A 20,042-nucleotide genomic window follows, 5' to 3' on the forward strand; every position below is an offset into this window, starting at 1 on the left:
GCATCTACCCATTGTGAACCACGTGAAACTCGTCTTCTTGTTGAAGGTGCAGTGTTGGAGTGAAACTTGATACCTGGGGGGCTGGAGGAGGGTCATGGGGCAGCGGACTGGACACACCACTTGTCAATCAGGTAAAAGGGGCGGTATGTTTTCTGACATTTGCTCTCACACAAACTGTGCTTGGCCCGGCATAAAACACGATCCGGACTGATTAAATTATTTTTGGAAATACCTAATTTTCTATTTTAGAAAACAATATTTTAGAACAGTGGTAACAGTCTGGAAACATAAATAATTTTTCAATACTTTATTTTTCATTTTCCATACTTTTTAAATACCTGGAAATTGATCAAATTTATTTCCATACTTTTCCATACTTTCCATATTTGCGTAGGAACACTGTTCTCATATGGTAATTTTCAGACAAGGTTATGAATATATTTTTTTTTTTAAAATTTAACCTGCAAGTTGCACACATGCAAGGCCGTGCATGTACTGTGACCAGACCTACAGGCATGTTGATAATCTGTGTTTAAATTGTTTATATCAAAATACATTTGTATTTGTTCAAAAATAACTCTCTCCATGATCTTTCCTAATGCTGGTAACAAACTGATAGGGCGAGTGTTTGCGCCAGAAAATGGTGCAGCTGGATTTTTTTTTAAGTGGGATAATTTTCGCTGTCTTCCACGCCTGAGGACAGATACATTTTTCAATACTCAAAATAATAATATGACAGACGGGAATAGAAATTAAATTGGCAGCCATACTGAGAAATTTTACATCCAAATTATCAACCCCTGGTGGCCTGTCCTTACATTTATTGAGCAAACACTCCACATATTTAGCAGTAACCTTTGTAATTTTAAATTCACAGTTCTTATTATTCATGACTGAGTCATGACTAGTGTCATATAGGAATCTATACTTGTCTGCTGCATATTACTCCTTAGATTGTTAATCTTGGAAGAGAAATAATCATTAAAATAATTAGCAATATGAGCTGGTTTGGTCAAGATTTTTCCCTCCACTTCCAGGTGGGAAGGGCAAGATTTAGGCTGTCTTCCCATCATATCGTTCACTACATTCCACATCTTCTTTTTGTCATTTATCACATTTTTAATTTTCTTTTCATAGAACAATTGTTTTTTCTTTTTGTTTAAAGCTGGCACATAATTTCTTAACTTCTTATAAGTTTGCCAATCAGACTCAAAACCCGTTATAATAGCTGCCTGTTTTGCTTCATCTCTTTGTTTCATAAGTTCTCTTAACTCAGCATCCAACCAGGGTGATTTCAAATTCCTAACTGTCTATTTCTAATTGGAGCATGGTTTTCAATTACCTGTAAAAACACAGCTAGTGCATCATCTGGATTATCCTTCTCAAGAGCATGTTGCAAACTTATAGTTTTGATATCTTGTATAAATGCATTTTCACTAAACGTTCTCATTGAACGCTTGTAAACTATTTTCGGTCCTGATTTTGGAACCTTTGTCTCTCTTACAATTACAACTAAATTATGGTCACTACACCCCACTGGTATTGATAATACATTAGAACAGAATGTGTGGTTGTAATCAGTATGCCGGAGTTTTTTGTGAGCCCTGAAGGCATCTGTTCCCATGTGACATGTTTCCAGCCAATCGCACTTTGCTTAGCATGAGATACGGGTGACGTCTTTCTCTGAACAATGAGCACGATTGGCTGAATGGTTAACTGTACCCGCCCCACGAAGAGCTAGGACCCATCAGGAAGTCGAGCGAGAATGAGATTCATAACAGAAGAAGAAGAAGAAGAAGAGGAAAAACAGAAGCAAGGAAAATGGGGAAAAAAGTAAACACTAGCGTGACTATATTTAAGCAATATGCCACGAGAGGAAGTGATGTTGTAATGTATATCGTCACGGCTGTGATTCAGTCATAGGCATGAGGCTGCAGGCCGAGTGCCGAAGACAGTTACAGCCGTGACGATATACAGTACAACATCACAACCTCGAGTGTGATATTGCTTTTATACAACAGGTCAACAACAGCTGAAACAGCAATGCTGAGTAAGGAAATGTTAACAAAAGGTGATGAAATAAATTATTTAAGTATGTTATGTAGCTCCGCGAAAACAAACATTTCCCCCAGTCCGTTGCCAGGCAACGCAGCACACACGCCAGGAGCTCACAAGCTACTTTGTATTTACCTGGATGTTGGCACTGCCGGATTCAGCTTCCACTCTCCCTCATCCTCATCAGTACCTCATCAGATGATCATTGATAAGTCCTGACCGTGTTCGCTTCAATTTTGCTCACCCCAGTTTGTTGAGGTCGGCTGATGTTACACAAACATACCTGGAGGTCTGCACAGAAGAGTCCTGGCTTTCCTTTTCCTTGTCCTCTCCTGACGACCACTCATAATTTAATTCAAATGTAATTTTGGGGAAAATATCCATCTTCTTGGTGTAACGCTATAGTGTCAGTTTGCGTCAATGTAGCGAGTGTGACAGCTGGTTAATTAATGGTTGTATTTATATTTATAACACCTGTGAGCAGAGTGATTTTACTGTTACAAGTCCCAGTGATGTTATACTCTATATCAGCACTCACGGAATGCCTCTCATCCAATCAAATTACTCGGTCGAAACTAACTGTTGTATAATTGCCTATAGCGCATCAGTAGGATTGTTATTTTGGTTATGACGGATGTACGATAATTTTCCTCAAAATACGATAATTTTGAGTCTCTGGTGGGATAATCCTACATTTCCCACCTGGCAACGCTGTACATCAATAGCTTTCCAGGATTAATCCATTATTTCCTGCAGCGGGAGGGACAGGCTAAGTTACCTGTGAAAATGGGTGTTTTCAAAACACCCCCTTTGTTTACACAACGTTGAACTCGCCAACCCTAACGCTGAGCGTCGCACTGACGCAGACCTCCTGTCAGTTTCTGTATACTGACACCGTTTCCCTCAGTGGAAATGAAGCTTGTATACTTGTATTTCACAGATAAGAAACAATAAATTGTGAAGACAGTAAAGCCTCCACTAAAATACAATTTTAAGTCTTGTGTGTGATCTATCTTTTAGGGATTTATACTTCAGGATTTATCCAGGCTTCATATGAACAGAGGAAATCTCTGCTCGTCGCTAGGCTAATTTATACAATGTAAAATGCCATAGGCTTGTGCTTATAACGTTAGCATGTTGTATTTGTTTGGAAAATGTGTTTAGTATAAGACAGTTGTTTTGTCCGTGATTCTTGTGAGTTGTAATCGAGCCAAATTCTGTGCCGTTACCTTTGTTAAATGTTGCTGTTGTCCCTGGTTTTATATGAAAGGTTGACAAGATCACTAGCCACTAGGCTAATTTATACAATGTAAAATGCCACAGACTTGTGCTAATAATGTTAGCATGTTGTATTGGTGGGGGAAATGTGTTCAGATAAAGACGAGTGTTTGTCTGTGAATGCTGCGAGTTATAGTGAAGCCAATATTTGTACTTGTGTCTAAATTTCTCTATTAAGCCATGTTTAATGTGTGTTTTGAATCAACTAAACTTTACAGCACTAAACAGAGTCCTCCACCACCGACTAGTGTTTTGGAGGTGTAACTGCAGAGTGGCACAGACACACCACCGCAGAAGTAAAAATAACGTGCAGATTTTTTTTCCCCCACAACTAATTGATTAGTCGAAGACTATGTACAACTTCAGTCGACGAAGATTTTCTTTGGTTGACAACAGCCCTACATCCTTGAGGCCAATATCAGAAGTAGAGGTTCTGTTTCTCACCTGTTTGGTTTGATTCATTCCATCACATCCTCTCCAACGTCGCCCTCCAAACAATACTGGGAAGATGACCTTGACTATACATTTTCTGATGCAGAATGGAATGACATTATTTCTAAAGTTTTTACGTCTTCCATTTGCACACGCCATAGCCTTAGTCACTTAAAGCTTATTCACAGAGTATACTGGACTAAGGCGAGGCTTGTGAAAATAAAACCTGACATACGCCCTCTCTGCCACAGATGTCATCAAGCCAACAACACTCTTACTCATATGTTCTTGTCCTGTCCTTCTCTGACACAGTTCTAGCAACCTATCTTCTAAACCTTTTCTTCTGTCGCAAACTGAAATATTGACCCTTGCCCTGTTGTTGCACTTTTTGGTATGGTACCCAGAGGCTCATCTATACCCCTAAAATTAAGTAATGCTCTTGCTTTTTCAACACTACTGTGTTCAGGATTCTGTTCAGTGTTCACCACTTTCATTGTATTTCTTTCTCTTGTTACGAAAAATTCAATAAAGAGATCTGTCAGAAAAAAAAAAAAAAACACAGGGCTTACATGTGAATGCTCACCCAAATTTTGCTGTCTACTGATAACTTTAACTAAAGAGGATACTTTTTTAAGCTCAAACAAGCTTTGACACACAAAAAGTGTCTGCATGAGTCTTCTGAATGAATACTATAATAGTTAAAAAAAAAAAAAAAAAAGCTTTGGCTAATCCATTCCAGTCCTGATTCTATTCAACTAAAGAACCCACTTCATTTCCAGACAGAGGGAAATAGTGATTTAACACCTCATGGCAGAGAACAGGAACACCCACTGAGCAGTGATGGAAGTCAGCCGCACTGATCACCACCACACTGAATGCATTAGTGTTTTCATCACCTGCAAAGAGTACTGCTACTAAGCTGACTATGACAGAGTCTCTCAGCTCAAAGCTGTAGCAGGGGCATAAAATAACATTGTGAACGTTAACCTGGCCCCACAAGGCTTTTAAGGTCCAATGTATAGGATTTAGGGGGATATATAGGCAGACATGGAATATAACACAAAAAGTATTTTTTCTTTATTGTATAATTACCTGACAATAAGAATCATTGTGTTTTCATTACCTTAGAATGAGCCATATATATCTGCATAGGGTGCAGGTCCCATAGGCGTAGGATTGGGTAGGGACGGTAGGGACACATCCTTACCAATATTTAGCCCCTTCTGTATTGTCCCTACCAATATAAACACTGGCTGTCGGCGTCCGCTCAATATGGTACGCAAAGGGTTAACAATCGTTGGTGTCTACCATACGTCCCACCTCTAACCTTGTATTGCTCATCGACTGGCTCCACTGTTAATTTGGTAACGTGTGATTGGTCCTCCCCAGCGCCGCTCTCTCCACTGATTTTGTGGGGGCGCGTCACCGTACAGTTCACGGCAGTTCGTGAGGGAACAACACATACATGCGCGTCACCGTTTCCACCAGATGTGTGTTGGTTGCGTCTCCGCTCCGGCACGGCAGCGGAGCCAATACAATGTGTGTTTCCACCGGCTGCGGCTGTGCTGCGTTCCAGCTCCATATCAGCTCCGGCACTCCAGAGTCCTCCGGGACAGATACGCAGGACTTCTATTTTTGCCGGACACCGGAACACAACGCGGCAATTCAGCACAGAGCAGATCGTGCGGGGCAGGAAGTCGTGCACAGAAACACATTAAAACATCCGGTAAATTTTCAAAATAAAATGTTTACGGCAGATCATATTTCCCTGCACTACACATTGAAAACTACATAATGGGCAGAGGCAGGCCTGAAGTCAACAGGTCAGTGGTTTTTCAGATGGCATTTCACTCAGTTGACACTGTGGACGAGGAGATAATAATCATGGCAGTGCACCGAGATGTCTTCCGGTGGAGCTGCACCGCTCCGCACAGCAAAGGCAGCCGGTGGGTATTGACAGACAGCGGAGAACGCAGCGGATAACCAGCGATGCCATTCCGCAACGGACATGCATCCAGTGGAAATAGCGCTCCACACCGGAGTGCCGAGTGTGAACGTGCGCCAGTGATCCGTGACTGTCTATGGTCCTGATATGTCGCGTGCACAACGTCAAATTCGCATTCTACAAACAAACACGTGCAGATTTCGTGGCTGAAAAATGAAACGCCAGCAGGCCCAGCACCAACAACAGTCATATATACATACAGTACAGGCCAAAGTTTGGACACACCTTCTCATTCAATGTGTTTTCTTTATTTTCATGACTATTTACATTGTAGATTCTCACTGAAGGCATCAAAACTATGAATGAACACATGTGGAGTTATGTACTTAACAAAAAAAGGTGAAAGAACTGAAAACATGTTTTATATTCTAGTTTCTTCAAAATAGCCACCCTTTGCTCTGATTACTGCTTTGCACACTCTTGGCATTCTCTCCATGAGCTTCAAGAGGTAGTCACCTGAAATGGTTTTCCAACAGTCTTGAAGGAGTTCCCAGAGGTGTTTAGCACTTGTTGGCCCCTTTGCCTTCACTCTGCGGTCCAGCTCACCCCAAACCATCTCCATTGGGTTCAGGTCCGGTGACTGTGGAGGCCAGGTCATCTGCCGCAGCACTCCATCACTCTCCTTCTTGGTCAAATAGCCCTTACACAGCCTGGAGGTGTGTTTGGGGTCATTGTCCTGTTGAAAAATAAATGATCGTCCAACTAAACGCAAACCGGATGGGATGGCATGTCGCTGCAGGATGCTGTGGTAGCCATGCTGGTTCAGTGTGCCTTCAATTTTGAATAAATCCCCAACAGTGTCACCAGCAAAACACCCCCACACCATCACACCTCCTCCTCCATGCTTCACAGTGGGAACCAGGCATGTGGAATCCATCCGTTCACCTTTTCTGCGTCTCACAAAGACACGGCGGTTGGAACCAAAGATCTCAAATTTGGACTCATCAGACCAAAGCACAGATTTCCACTGGTCTAATGTCCATTCCTTGTGTTTCTTGGCCCAAACAAATCTCTTCTGTTTGTTGCCTCTCCTTAGCAGTGGTTTCCTAGCAGCTATTTGACCATGAAGGCCTGATTCGCGCAGTCTCCTCTTAACAGTTGTTCTAGAGATGGGTCTGCTGCTAGAACTCTGTGTGGCATTCATCTGGTCTCTGATCTGAGCTGCTGTTAACTTGCCATTTCTGAGGCTGGTGACTCGGATGAACTTATCCTCAGAAGCAGAGGTGACTCTTGGTCTTCCTTTCCTGGGTCGGTCCTCATGTGTGCCAGTTTCGTTGTAGCGCTTGATGGTTTTGCGACTCCACTTGGGGACACATTTAAAGTTTTTGCAATTTTCCGGACTGACTGACCTTCATTTCTTAAAGTAATGATGGCCACTCGTTTTTCTTTAGTTAGCTGATTGGTTCTTGCCATAATATGAATTTTAACAGTTGTCCAATAGGGCTGTCGGCTGTGTATTAACCTGACTTCTGCACAACACAACTGATGGTCCCAACCCCATTGATAAAGCAAGAAATTCCACTAATTAACCCTGATAAGGCACACCTGTGAAGTGGAAACCATTTCAGGTGACTACCTCTTGAAGCTCACCGAGAGAATGCCAAGAGTGTGCAAAGCAGTAAACAGAGCAAAGGGTGGCTATTTTGAAGAAACTAGAATATAAAACATGTTTTCAGTTATTTCACCTTTTTTTGTTAAGTACATAACTCCACATGTGTTCATTCATAGTTTTGATGCCTTCAGTGAGAATCTACAATGTAAATAGTCATGAAAATAAAGAAAACACATTGAATGAGAAGGTGTCTCCAAACTTTTGGCCTGTACTGTATATACACACACACATATATACATACATACACACAATGTAGTCATTTTAAACATCGCACGTGGAACAAGCCGCGATACATGGAGTGTACTGGATCACCCAAAGGTAAAGCACTTCCAACCTGCTCAGAGCAAGCAGCAATGCCTGAAAACAAGCACTAATTGAAAACCTGTAGTCTCATACTCAAGACCACTCAAAACCAAAACATCAAGAGACAACAAAAACATGACAACTTCAGGACTGAATAGAAGCTACTAGAATCAAACCAAGCATAGCACTCAAGGAGCTGAGAGGCCCTTCTACAGACAAGGTGAGGTACACAGCCACCAGCTCTTCTAATCAACCTACACAGCAATCTGGAAACAATTCTGGAGCCCCAAATTTCCATCAGCCTGCTTCTTGTTTGGACTCGGGGGGATGTGGCTGTGGCAGCAGGGTCAAAGGTCACACAGCAATTCAAATATACAACAATGAAGACAAAAATGACAACTACAATACTACTGCTAGTACTACCAATTTTAATGTCATACTCTTTCGCTTTTGAAGTGAGGCCTTGGCTCTGTGCCCAAACAGGACACTCTACTCTATCAATACCAATATCAGTGGAAGGGTGACCAAAGCAGAATGACTCAGGTTTTGATTCCTGCTTTCAACCTGGACCTCCACCTCCCCCTAGTGGTGATTTGTTAGTACATGCAAGCGCACAGGGCATGTAGTAGTCCAGCTGAACATGATGTGTGTCTTGATGATGCACTGTTACGACTCATTCTCAAGAATATGTTTTGTTTATTGCCTTCACTGTGCACTGTTTACACATTTATCTGCTGTGCTCACCTTAAATCTCAGTTTAACACCTGTGCATACCAGCAAGATTTTTAATCATCACAATCAGTTTGAAAAGACAAATGTGGTCCAGCATGAAACTTACACAAATGTGATGTTAAAATTTGAAGCCTCCAGTGTACATACACTGAGAATGGTCTTTATAGTGAAATACATCTTATGCCCAGGTGTTTAACTCAAAACTAACTACAAATTAAAACAGTTACATATTGGTAAATTCTAGATTCTTTAGTGAGGGAGGATTAGGTGTAATCAGGGTTCCTACACATTTGGAATTTCAAAATTCCATACTTTTCCATACCCTAATTTCCAGACTTCTCTGTGGTTTTTTTTTTTCAGAGAATATGCGACATCTGAGTAAATATATCAGTGTATCACATTTCACATCATATTTAATTATTCTTAATAGGCGATTGTAGCCAAGTACCATAATGGCATGCAAATAAAAACTCAGGTAAGTTAAATGTCTGGGCTGAGGCAAAAAGGTTAGGACTACGGATGCAAGCGATGCAGTAATGAGACGTCAGTGTTTTTGCCTTTCATGTGGCTCAGAATTGCCTTCTCTTGGCGATGTCAAATGATTTCACACAAAGCTTGCATCTAGCTCTGTGTGTGAATTGGGAATCCTTGGCCAACCAGTATTTATATACGGTATTGTCAAGCCATCCATCCAAAAATTTGCATCTACCCATTGTGAACCACGTGAAACTTGTCTTCTTGTCAAAGGTGCAGTGTTGGAGTGAAACTTGATACCTGGGGGGCTGGAGGAGGGTCATGGCGCAGCAGACTGGACATACCACTTGTCAATCAGGTAAAAGGGGCAGTATATTTTCTGAGACGTTTGCTCTCACACAAACTGTGCTTGGCCCAGCATAAAACACGATCCGGATTGATCAAATTTTTTTTGGAAATACCTAATTTTCCATTTTAGAAAACAGTATTTTAGAACAGTGGTAATAGTCTGGAAACATAAATATTTTTCCATACTTCATCATTTTCCATACTTTTTAATACCTGGAAATTGATCAAATTTATTTCAATACTTTTCCATACTTTCCATACTTGCGTAGGAACCCTGTGTAATTTTAAGAACTTTTAACAAGGTAATTGACCTCTCAACACAGACTGGACATAGTGAGCCCCAGGCTTTCTCTGCTACTCCTAAGTACCTCCATGCCTTATTCCTTCAATGGTAACTGCCAGTGCCGCTACAGAGGACAGTCTACTATTTTTGGCTACTTTAACTATGAAAATATTAATTCAGATTACATATAGATTATACCTACACACTTGAAATTACTTTTCCAATACCTCCAAAAATATTCTTTGAGCCTTTTATCAATTAGACTGCCTCTTGGACTGAACTTCAATGTTTTCCAAAAATCAAACCGTAAGGCACCCAAACTGGGCAGCACTCACTGCGGTCAGTCACAGTGATGGCTGATCAAAGACTGATTTACTGCCCTGACATTTGTATTGGCCCTTTGTACACAGACGTGCTGTGAGCCTGCTACATATATGCTCATATATTTGCATACATTTAGTGAACCAAATTGTTTCCACATGTGTGGTATGCAGGATAGCTGTGCTGCCGCTCCTACAATAAACTTGTAAGAAAACAAACTGGCATTCACTCGCTCACAGTGTGTGTGTGTGTGTGTGTGTGTGTGCGCAGATGAATGGTTAGATGAAGGATAATGAAGATGATGGATGTATTTTTACATTCTTGGAAACAATGACCATCAACACATCGGAAAAGTCTTATCAGGGCACTCCCACTTAGGTTTATGTACCAGATGTTGCAGGGAATAATGGTCCATGTTATGGACATACTCTGTTGGTTTGGACATGATGTTGATGAAAAGGTGTTACAAAAACAATTCATTAAGTCACACACAAATCTATTACACGACTGATGCCTGTGACCTGACAAAGTTCTGACAAAGGAGCAGTGTATGTCTTACCTGAGAGGTGGCCAACAGGTGGACTGGGCTTGGGGCTGAAGTCTGGTTTGGCTCACATCTGAGGCCCAGAGAGGTGAGGATCTCTGTCAGAACTTCATATCGCAGTGTGTTGCTGACCTTCAGTTCATCAAAAGACCCTGATGTCAAATTCTGGGAGTCAGGAGCAATTTCCAGGTGGACCTGCATACAGGGAACATACAGTAAGTCTAACTAGACAGTTTATATTAGGCTTGAGCTATTATAAATTGTATTCATACACACGCGCACACACACACACACACACACACACACACACACACACACACATATATATATATATATATATATATACAGTACAGGCCAAAAGTTTGGACACACCTTCTCATTCAATGCATTTTCTTTATTTTCATGACTATTTACATTGTAGATTCTCACTGAAGGCATCAAAACTATGAATGAACACATGTGGAGTTATGTACTTAACAAAAAAGGTGAAATAACTGAAAACATGTTTTATATTCTAGTTTCTTCAAAATAGCCACCCTTTGCTCTGATTGCTGCTTTGCACACTCTTGGCATTCTCTCCATGAGCTTCAAGAGGTAGTCACCTGAAATGGTTTTCCAACAGTCTTGAAGGAGTTCCCAGAGGTGTTTAGCACTTGTTGGCCCCTTTGCCTTCACTCTGCGGTCCAGCTCACCCCAAACCATCTCGATTGAGTTCAGGTCCGGTGACTGTGGAGGCCAGGTCATCTGCCGCAGCACTCCATCACTCTCCTTCTTGGTCAAATAGCCCTTACACAGCCTGGAGGTGTGTTTGGGGTCATTGTCCTGTTGAAAAATAAATGATCGTCCAACTAAACGCAAACCGGATGGGATGGCATGTCGCTGCAGGATGCTGTGGTAGCCATGCTGGTTCAGTGTGCCTTCAATTTTGAATAAATCCCCAACAGTGTCACCAGCAAAACACCCCCACACCATCACACCTCCTCCTCCATGCTTCACAGTGGGAACCAGGCATGTGGAATCCATCCGTTCACCTTTTCTGCGTCTCACAAAGACACGGCGGTTGGAACCAAAGATCTCAAATTTGGACTCATCAGACCAAAGCACAGATTTCCATTGGTCTAATGTCCATTCCTTGTGTTTCTTGGCCCAAACAAATCTCTTCTGCTTGTTGCCTCTCCTTAGCAGTGGTTTCCTAGCAGCTATTTGACCATGAAGGCCTGATTCGCGCAGTCTCCTCTTAACAGTTGTTCTAGAGATGGGTCTGCTGCTAGAACTCTGTGTGGCATTCATCTGGTCTCTGATCTGAGCTGCTGTTAACTTGCCATTTCTGAGGCTGGTGACTCGGATGAACTTATCCTCAGAAGCAGAGGTGACTCTTGGTCTTCCTTTCCTGGGTCGGTCCTCATGTGTGCCAGTTTCGTTGTAGCGCTTGATGGTTTTTGCGACTCCACTTGGGAACACATTTAAAGTTTTTGCAATTTTCCGGACTGACTGACCTTCATTTCTTAAAGTAATGATGGCCACTCGTTTTTCTTTAGTTAGCTGATTGGTTCTTGCCATAATATGAATTTTAACAGTTGTCCAATAGGGCTGTCGGCTGTGTATTAACCTGACTTCTGCACAACACAACTGATGGTCCCAACCCCATTGATAAAGCAAGAAATTCCACTAATTAACCCTGATAAGGCACACCTGTGAAGTGGAAACCATTTCAGGTGACTACCTCTTGAAGCTCATGGAGAGAATGCCAAGAGTGTGCAAAGCAGTAATCAGAGCAAAGGGTGGCTATTTTGAAGAAACTAGAATATAAAACATGTTTTCAGTTATTTCACCTTTTTTTTGTTAAGTACATAACTCCACATGTGTTCATTCATAGTTTCGATGCCTTCAGTGAGAATCTACAATGTAAATAGTCATGAAAATAAAGAAAACGCATTGAATGAGAAGGTGTGTCCAAACTTTTGGCCTGTACTGTGTATATACATATATATATATATATATATATATATATATATATATATGTCTATATATATGTCTATATATATATATATATATATATATATATATATATATATATATATATATATATATATATATATGTCTACATATATGTCTATATATATATATATATATATATATATATATACATACATATACATATATATATATATATATATATATATACATACATATACCAATACATATATAGATATATATATATATATATATATATATATATATATATATATATATATATATACATATATATATATACATATATATATATATATATATATATATATATATATATATATATATATATATATATATATATATATATATATACATATATATACATATATATATACATATATATATACATATGTATGTATATATGTAAATACACACACATATATATATACACATATATATATAGATTAACGCATTTGATTATGGGTCAGGTGGGGAATGGTTATGGCAGTTGTTAATGCAAAAAATGTTCACCATTCTGTTTTCGAGTCAGATGAGATATAAAGTCAACCACGTCATTTTATAGTATTCAGTCTGTACTATAGCTGTTGTGCCCTAAAGTCCCACAATACTTTGCGCTACTCACTACCACTCACATCACAATCCTTTTCTCTATACCTCTTTTGCAGTGTCAATCAAAACTGAACATTTTCCTCTTCATATTGGTAGAATTCATTACTGAGCTGTTGTATTGGATTGTAGTAGAGTTTACAGGTGCACCTAATACAGTGGCCACTGAGTCATATGAAGATGAGACAAATAAAACTTTAAACTTTTAACATTAAAAAATACAGCCCTGTAAACAACTACAAACATTACTTTCAATAATGTCAAACGACTTTACCTGACAGAGGACAGCTTCCCCGCCGTCCCCGCCGTGAGTTACCCTGACCACAACCATATCTCTCTGATGAGGGACGTCCCCTTTCAGCTCCCCCCAGAGCTCTACCTCCCCTCCCCCTTGAGTATCCCTGATGTAGACGTTCCCAGTTGCCAACACGCTCAGTTCCAGCTCTGTGCTGTCCTCCCTGGTGAAGCTAAGCCTGCCGACCTGCCCACGTCGCCTCTCTCTGACTTCCAGACAGAGGCCTGCTGGGCAAAGGGTAGAGGCTAACCCCAGGACTCTGCCACCCTGGCTCAGGTAGGTAAGAAAACGGGTCTGAAGTTGGGGGGTCAGGGTCTCTTCTTCTGCCACTACCAACAGCCTGGTGCTGTCCAGCCAAGGGTCACTCAGAGCCTGCTGTGGTTGGAGGGGATAGATTACGTTGTTTTCCATGTTTAAACACTCTGATAAAAGCTGACGAACTGCCTGAAAACGCTCCTGACAACCACCTGTGTACAGCAGAATATTTGGTGATTTGCTATTACAGTCAAATCTGCCCCTTTGGCCAGATGACCCTTTGGCATCATGACCAACATCATCAAAAGTCTCATCTCCGCTATCCAGCCCCTCTGAGTTATCATCAGGAAGGTCTGGAATGTTCTCAGCTGAAGCATATTTGACAGAGAGGATCGTGCTGTTCTCCAGCTCCAAACATTCATGGCAGCTGGACAGATGGAGGTGGTGTCTATGGCCCTCCATGTGGTGATGATTCCCCAAGGAATGGTCCTCCGGGTCACTAACAGGTTCCTGATCCTTCGTGCCGCAGAGCGGCTCTGACCCTCGTCGCTCCTCTAACTTCCTCTTTACTTCCGGGGTGAGGAGGAGGCTGCCTTTACGGCACTGTAGGTGCTGGTGGTCAGCTGACAGGTGACGAGGAAAAGGCTCAAGGACACACTCTTCTGTCTGGGTGCTGCAGAGACATAATGATGTTGCACTCTTTGGGCTCTGTGGACACTGCTTCTTCAACAGCTCACTGAGAGTGGAGTCTTGGAGGAGGACAGCTGTAGGAATATTATAAAAATGTACAAAAATATCAGTACAATCTGATGAGTTACATTATGTTCCCAAAAAACAATACAACTATCCTGCGGGGGGGCGGGGGGGGGGGTCACACCTGTCAAGCCAAAGTTCATGTGCAAACATGTTAGCAAATTATTGTCTGTTTACACATCCTGTAGGTAGCACTGATTAAGTTTCCACAGATTCCTGAGAAAAATATCTGGCTCCTTAGATGTTTAGTCCCTAACTTTGTCAGTGTGTTTGGTGCTGGGCAGGCAGTGTAGAGCGTGTCCATCAGACCTTTTTTACAAAAGTTTATTTGTTTATTTATTCCTGTTTATTATCATTCTCTGTATATGGATACTGGCAATATCATTCATGTTAATTAGTTATATTGCTGCGACGTCTGAGTTTTGTTTATGTTAGAAGAGCAATGAGCTCTGATCTGCTAAGGGACCGTTCAATATTTATTTAGTGTTCCCTCAGAGTTTACTGGAGCAGTAGCAGTAAATATACAGTACAGGCCAAAAGTTTGGAGACACCTTCTCATTCAATGCGTTTTCTTTATTTTCATGACTATTTACATGGTAGATTCTCACTGAAGGCATCAAAACTATGAATGAACACATGTGGAGTTATGTACTTAACAAAAAAAGGTGAAATAACTGAAAACATGTTTTATATTCTAGTTTCTTCAAAATAGCCACCCTTTGCTCTGATTACTGCTTTGCACACTCTTGGCATTCTCTCCATGAGCTTCAAGAGGTAGTCACCTGAAATGGTTTTCCAACAGTCTTGAAGGAGTTCCCAGAGGTGTTTAGCACTTGTTGGCCCCTTTGCCTTCACTCTGCGGTCCAGCTCACCCCAAACCATCTCCATTGGGTTCAGGTCCGGTGACTGTGGAGGCCAGGTCATCTGCCGCAGCACTCCATCACTCTCCTTCTTGGTCAAATAGCCCTTACACAGCCTGGAGGTGTGTTTGGGGTCATTGTCCTGTTGAAAAATAAATGATCGTCCAACTAAACGCAAACCGGATGGGATGGCATGTCACTGCAGGATGCTGTGGTAGCCATGCTGGTTCAGTGTGCCTTCAATTTTGAATAAATCCCCAACAGTGTCACCAGCAAAACACCCCCACACCATCACACCTCCTCCTCCATGCTTCACAGTGGGAATCAGGCATGTGGAATCCATCCGTTCACCTTTTCTGCGTCTCACAAAGACACGGCGGTTGGAACCAAAGATCTCAAATTTGGACTCATCAGACCAAAGCACAGATTTCCACTGGTCTAATGTCCATTCCTTGTGTTTCTTGGCCCAAACAAATCTCTTCTGCTTGTTGCCTCTCCTTAGCAGTGGTTTCCTAGCAGCTATTTGACCATGAAGGCCTGATTCGCGCAGTCTCCTCTTAACAGTTGTTCTAGAGATGGGTCTGCTGCTAGAACTCTGTGTGGCATTCATCTGGTCTCTGATCTGAGCTGCTGTTAACTTGCCATTTCTGAGGCTGGTGACTCGGATGAACTTATCCTCAGAAGCAGAGGTGACTCTTGGTCTTCCTTTCCTGGATCGGTCCTCATGTGTGCCAGTTTCGTTGTAGCGCTTGATGGTTTTTGCGACTCCACTTGGGGACACATTTAAAGTTTTTGCAATTTTCTGGACTGACTGACCTTCATTTCTTAAAGTAATGATGGCCACTCGTTTTTCTTTAGTTAGCTGATTGGTTCTTGCCATAATATGAATTTTAACAGTTGTCCAATAGGGCTGTCGGCTGTGTATTAACCTGACTTCTGCACAACACAACTGATGGTCCCAACCCCATTGATAAAGCAAGAAATTCCACTAATTAACCCTGATAAGGCACACCTGTGAAGTGGAAACCATTTCAGGTGACTACCTCTTGAAGCTCATCGAGAGAATACCAAGTGTGTGCAAAGCAGTAAACAGAGCAAAGGGTGGCTATTTTGAAGAAACTAGAATATAAAACATGTTTTCAGTTATTTCACCTTTTTTTGTTAAGTACATAACTCCACATGTGTTCATTCATAGTTTTGATGCCTTCAGTGAGAATCTACAATGTAAATAGTCATGGAAATAAAGAAAACACATTGAATGAGAAGGTGTGTCCAAACTTTTGGCCTGTACTCTAAGTCATACAGATTTTATTCCTTGTTGACACTCGCTTACAGTATTGAGGGCAGTATTCTCATTTATTCAGCAGTAGTGATTTCCTTAATTCACTTCATTTTGTATTAATGCCATACTGTTTATATTTTTTATTGTTACATATTAATATATGTGCATGTTCTCTGTTTATTTCTTTATTGTAGTAACCACACACATCACATATGGATATTCCAACCAACCGAAAATAAATGAGTGGCATGCCAGTTAGTGTGTGAACTGGATTTATTATTGGCCATCCTCATCTTGTTCTTACCGGACAACCTGTTGAGACTGACTATCCAATGAGCCAGCACCTAAGGGTTCATTCATTCATCATCACTGAGGTCACACACTTGGTATTCAGTAAACCAACACCTCTTTTGTATTTATACTGGTTTAAATAAAGAATTTGATAGTATTTCCCATCTTTGCTAATCAACAATTTTGCGTGAGAGGAATTAAAGGCCTGTCCCAAATATAGGCCCATTGAGTGAGTTTCAGTGATTTATGGAAATAATAGCGCACTATTAATTGAAGTTTTACGATAATGATTTGAAAATCATAAATGATTTTGTTTCTAATTTATAGTTATGCTAATACAGATTGCATGGGCTACCTGAATTTCCCCAGGGGATCAATCAAGTTTCTATCTATCTGTCTAGCTATCTGTCTACCCACTGAGTAGAACATCATGCATAATGCATTGGATGAAATGTGCATTGCAAGAGATGAATTAACACAAAAGTAGGGTGTTTCAAGGTGGTAAAATAAAAAAAACAATTAATTATAAAAAGAGTAAATATAAAATGTAAATGAAGGAAACATACGGATTATTTTTGAAGGCATAAGTCCATCATCCAGCTGAAGGCGATCTTCAATAAAAGCCACACCCAACCGACTGAAGTTATCTACACTGGCCTGAGCCACTGCCCTGAACGGTTGTCCAGGGCTACAGGCCAGAGGAAGACAGTAGTCAGACCACTTTAGCACCTGTACACAAAACATGTTACTGATTAGCTGAGACCCTGAAGTCACTAATTAATCCACAACAAAATGTATTGTACTATTCTGCACATGCAGGAAACCATACACAAGATCCACTGAAGTTAAACTGTGACTTAGGAAAACAAACGCCAACTTCAAATATGAAATCATAACAACAGGGTGAACAAGGCAATGCAAACACTTGATTACTTTTTTAGTGTTGAGAAATCTTGTTGTTGCTGATATTTTACACTGAATATATACTGTCTCGTAGTTCTTTTTTTTTTTAGGGCACATTGACCATGACCTTCGACCTTCAACCACCCAAATTCAAATCAGTTCATTCTTAAGTCCAAGTGGACATTTATGCAAAATTTGGAAAAAAAATCCCTCAAGGTGTTCTTGAGATGTCATGTTCACGAGAATGAAACAAATGGGGTCATAGTGACCTCAACCTTTGACCTATAATCACCAAAATCCAAGGAGGTCATCATTACATCCAAGTGGACGTTTGTGGCAAATTTGGAGAAATTCCCTCAAGGTGTTCTTGAGATACCAGGTTTACGAGAATGGGACAAACAGATGGATGAACAACATGAAAATATAATGCCTCTGGCCACAGCTATCACCAGCGCAGAGGCAAAAAAATGCAGAGTGAAATGAATGAATCATAGCGAAAACAACAGAGGGCAGAAACCCAACATTCAATCATTGCGTACAGTGCGCAATGATTGAATGTTGCGCACTGTACGCAATGATTGAGTAGCGTGAAGAAAATAATGGACAGCACAGGAGAAAGAGAGGAGAGAAAGACAAAAATGGAAGTGAGAGGAAGTGCATTAAAAGGAGAAAAACCCTGCAGGACACTGCAACAAAATGCCTCAAAATTACAGATATGTTCATAAGCAAGGGACATGGTTAGCAGTTTTTCAAAATGTGAAATACATGCTATGAGAGCCACTCTCATGTCAACAACTACCATTCTCAAGTTGATTCTGTGTTTTTAAAAACTACACTTAATTACAGTCCGTAGGAAAGCATGCAGGAGATGTGTATTTACTGAGACATTAATAATTATTAATTTATTTTATTTATTAATAATTAAGACCTGTATAATACAACAAAAGTCCAGTCAGAGCTCTGAGGAAATGCTAGGAACAAAACAAGCACTTCACATTTGCACAAACATTACATTAAAATTGTCATTTATTCCTGCAGCCTTTTAAGTGAGGTTTTTTTTTTCAAGTAATAAAAGTAAAAAGATATGCTACTAAACAGTAAACCAAAAGAATACTTCAACAAAACGGTTGTAGTATACATTGTCTGTTGCTGAAGTGCAGAGTTTGATGGCATTTCACTGATTCTGGAGCTGCAGTTAAATATAGATTGATACGACATGGTGGGAAGTGCTGTAACAGCACAGATTTTTACAAGTTTCTGTAACTGTGGTTTCTGAAATACTGTTTAAAGAGTGGAAGTGCTTGGCCACCCGAAGGGCACAATAAACACATTTTTATACCTCTGTGCCAGCGATAGTGGTAGCCAGAGGCATGACGTTTTCAAGTTGTCTGTCCATCCCATTCTCATAGATGCAGTAGTTCAAGAATGCCTTGAGAGAATTTCTTTAAATTTGGCACAAACATTCAATTGGACTCAACAATGAACTAATTAGATTTGGTGGTCATAGGTCAAAGGTCAAGGTAAAATGTGACCTTGCATCCGTCTCATTCCTTTTTTCTGGTTATTACGCGACATCATATCTCAGGAACAGAAGGGGAGACATTTGGTCAGATACTAAATTGGTGACACTAATCTTGGGTGTCCACCTTGAAACTGCGTTGATTGTATAGATCTTCTGGGAAGTGAAGCATTCATGTTTTCACAGACATGGATGTAAATGTAAGAGAAACCTGACTGGTGTGCAGAGGCATAGAAACGCTAAAGCTGCAATTCTAATTTGATTTGGCATGATTTGATGATTTGATTTGATTCAATGCTACTCTTATCATATTTTGAGTTCAATAAAAGTGATACTTGGATAAATCTTCAAGCATTTTATTATTATAATCCTAGTTAAGATTAAAATATATCTTCCAGCCCTGGAGGCTGCAGGCAGCAGCAGCAGGTAGCCATCAAGCTCATTCTAGTATTACTATGTGTGTTTAGTATATGAATATTATGTCAAGACACTACACATGCCTTTTTTAAAACATATGCGGTTAATAAAAAATGTATCAAATGGGGTAGGCCATATCATCTCGTTCACAATAATACCTGCATATTTTTTAATATCATATGAAAAATTCATATCATGTCACTCGCGATATCTTGGCTTGTTGACATATTGACGTCATACTGTTACCCACAGCAACAACAAGCATGGCGGAAAGCAAAATAATCACAGTAACCATCCCTGCAGAGGGAACAGCAACTCTGCCGGCAGCAGCTCAGCATCTCTCCCTCTCCTCTCTCGCCATGCCCAAACAGGAGTCAGTACAGTCAAGTACTTAAACCTTTGGTAATGTAAACCTACGTGACGCTTGCGCCTCGACAAACTACATATATGTGAATGTGCGATAGTTATGGTAGCATAAC

The 20,042-nt window shown here is 40.6% G+C and overlaps 1 protein-coding gene across 3 annotated transcripts in view; it reads right to left on the minus strand.

Annotated features, from left to right (window-relative positions):
- hlcs (holocarboxylase synthetase (biotin-(proprionyl-CoA-carboxylase (ATP-hydrolysing)) ligase)) overlaps positions 1-20,042 on the minus strand; it is a 113,633-nt gene that overhangs the window by 90,846 nt on the left and 2,745 nt on the right. For all 3 annotated transcript variants that reach the window (XM_049591497.1, XM_049591498.1, XM_049591496.1), the window contains 3 exons: positions 17,291-17,453; positions 13,263-14,302; positions 10,403-10,582 (listed from right to left, as the gene is read on the minus strand). In XM_049591497.1, the coding sequence (XP_049447454.1) occupies positions 10,403-10,582; positions 13,263-14,302; positions 17,291-17,453 (1,383 nt within the window). The remainder of the gene's footprint in view (positions 1-10,402; positions 10,583-13,262; positions 14,303-17,290; positions 17,454-20,042) is intronic.

Source organism: Epinephelus fuscoguttatus, linkage group LG12 (genome assembly GCF_011397635.1).
Source record: "Epinephelus fuscoguttatus linkage group LG12, E.fuscoguttatus.final_Chr_v1".
Taxonomy (NCBI): domain Eukaryota; kingdom Metazoa; phylum Chordata; class Actinopteri; order Perciformes; family Serranidae; genus Epinephelus; species Epinephelus fuscoguttatus.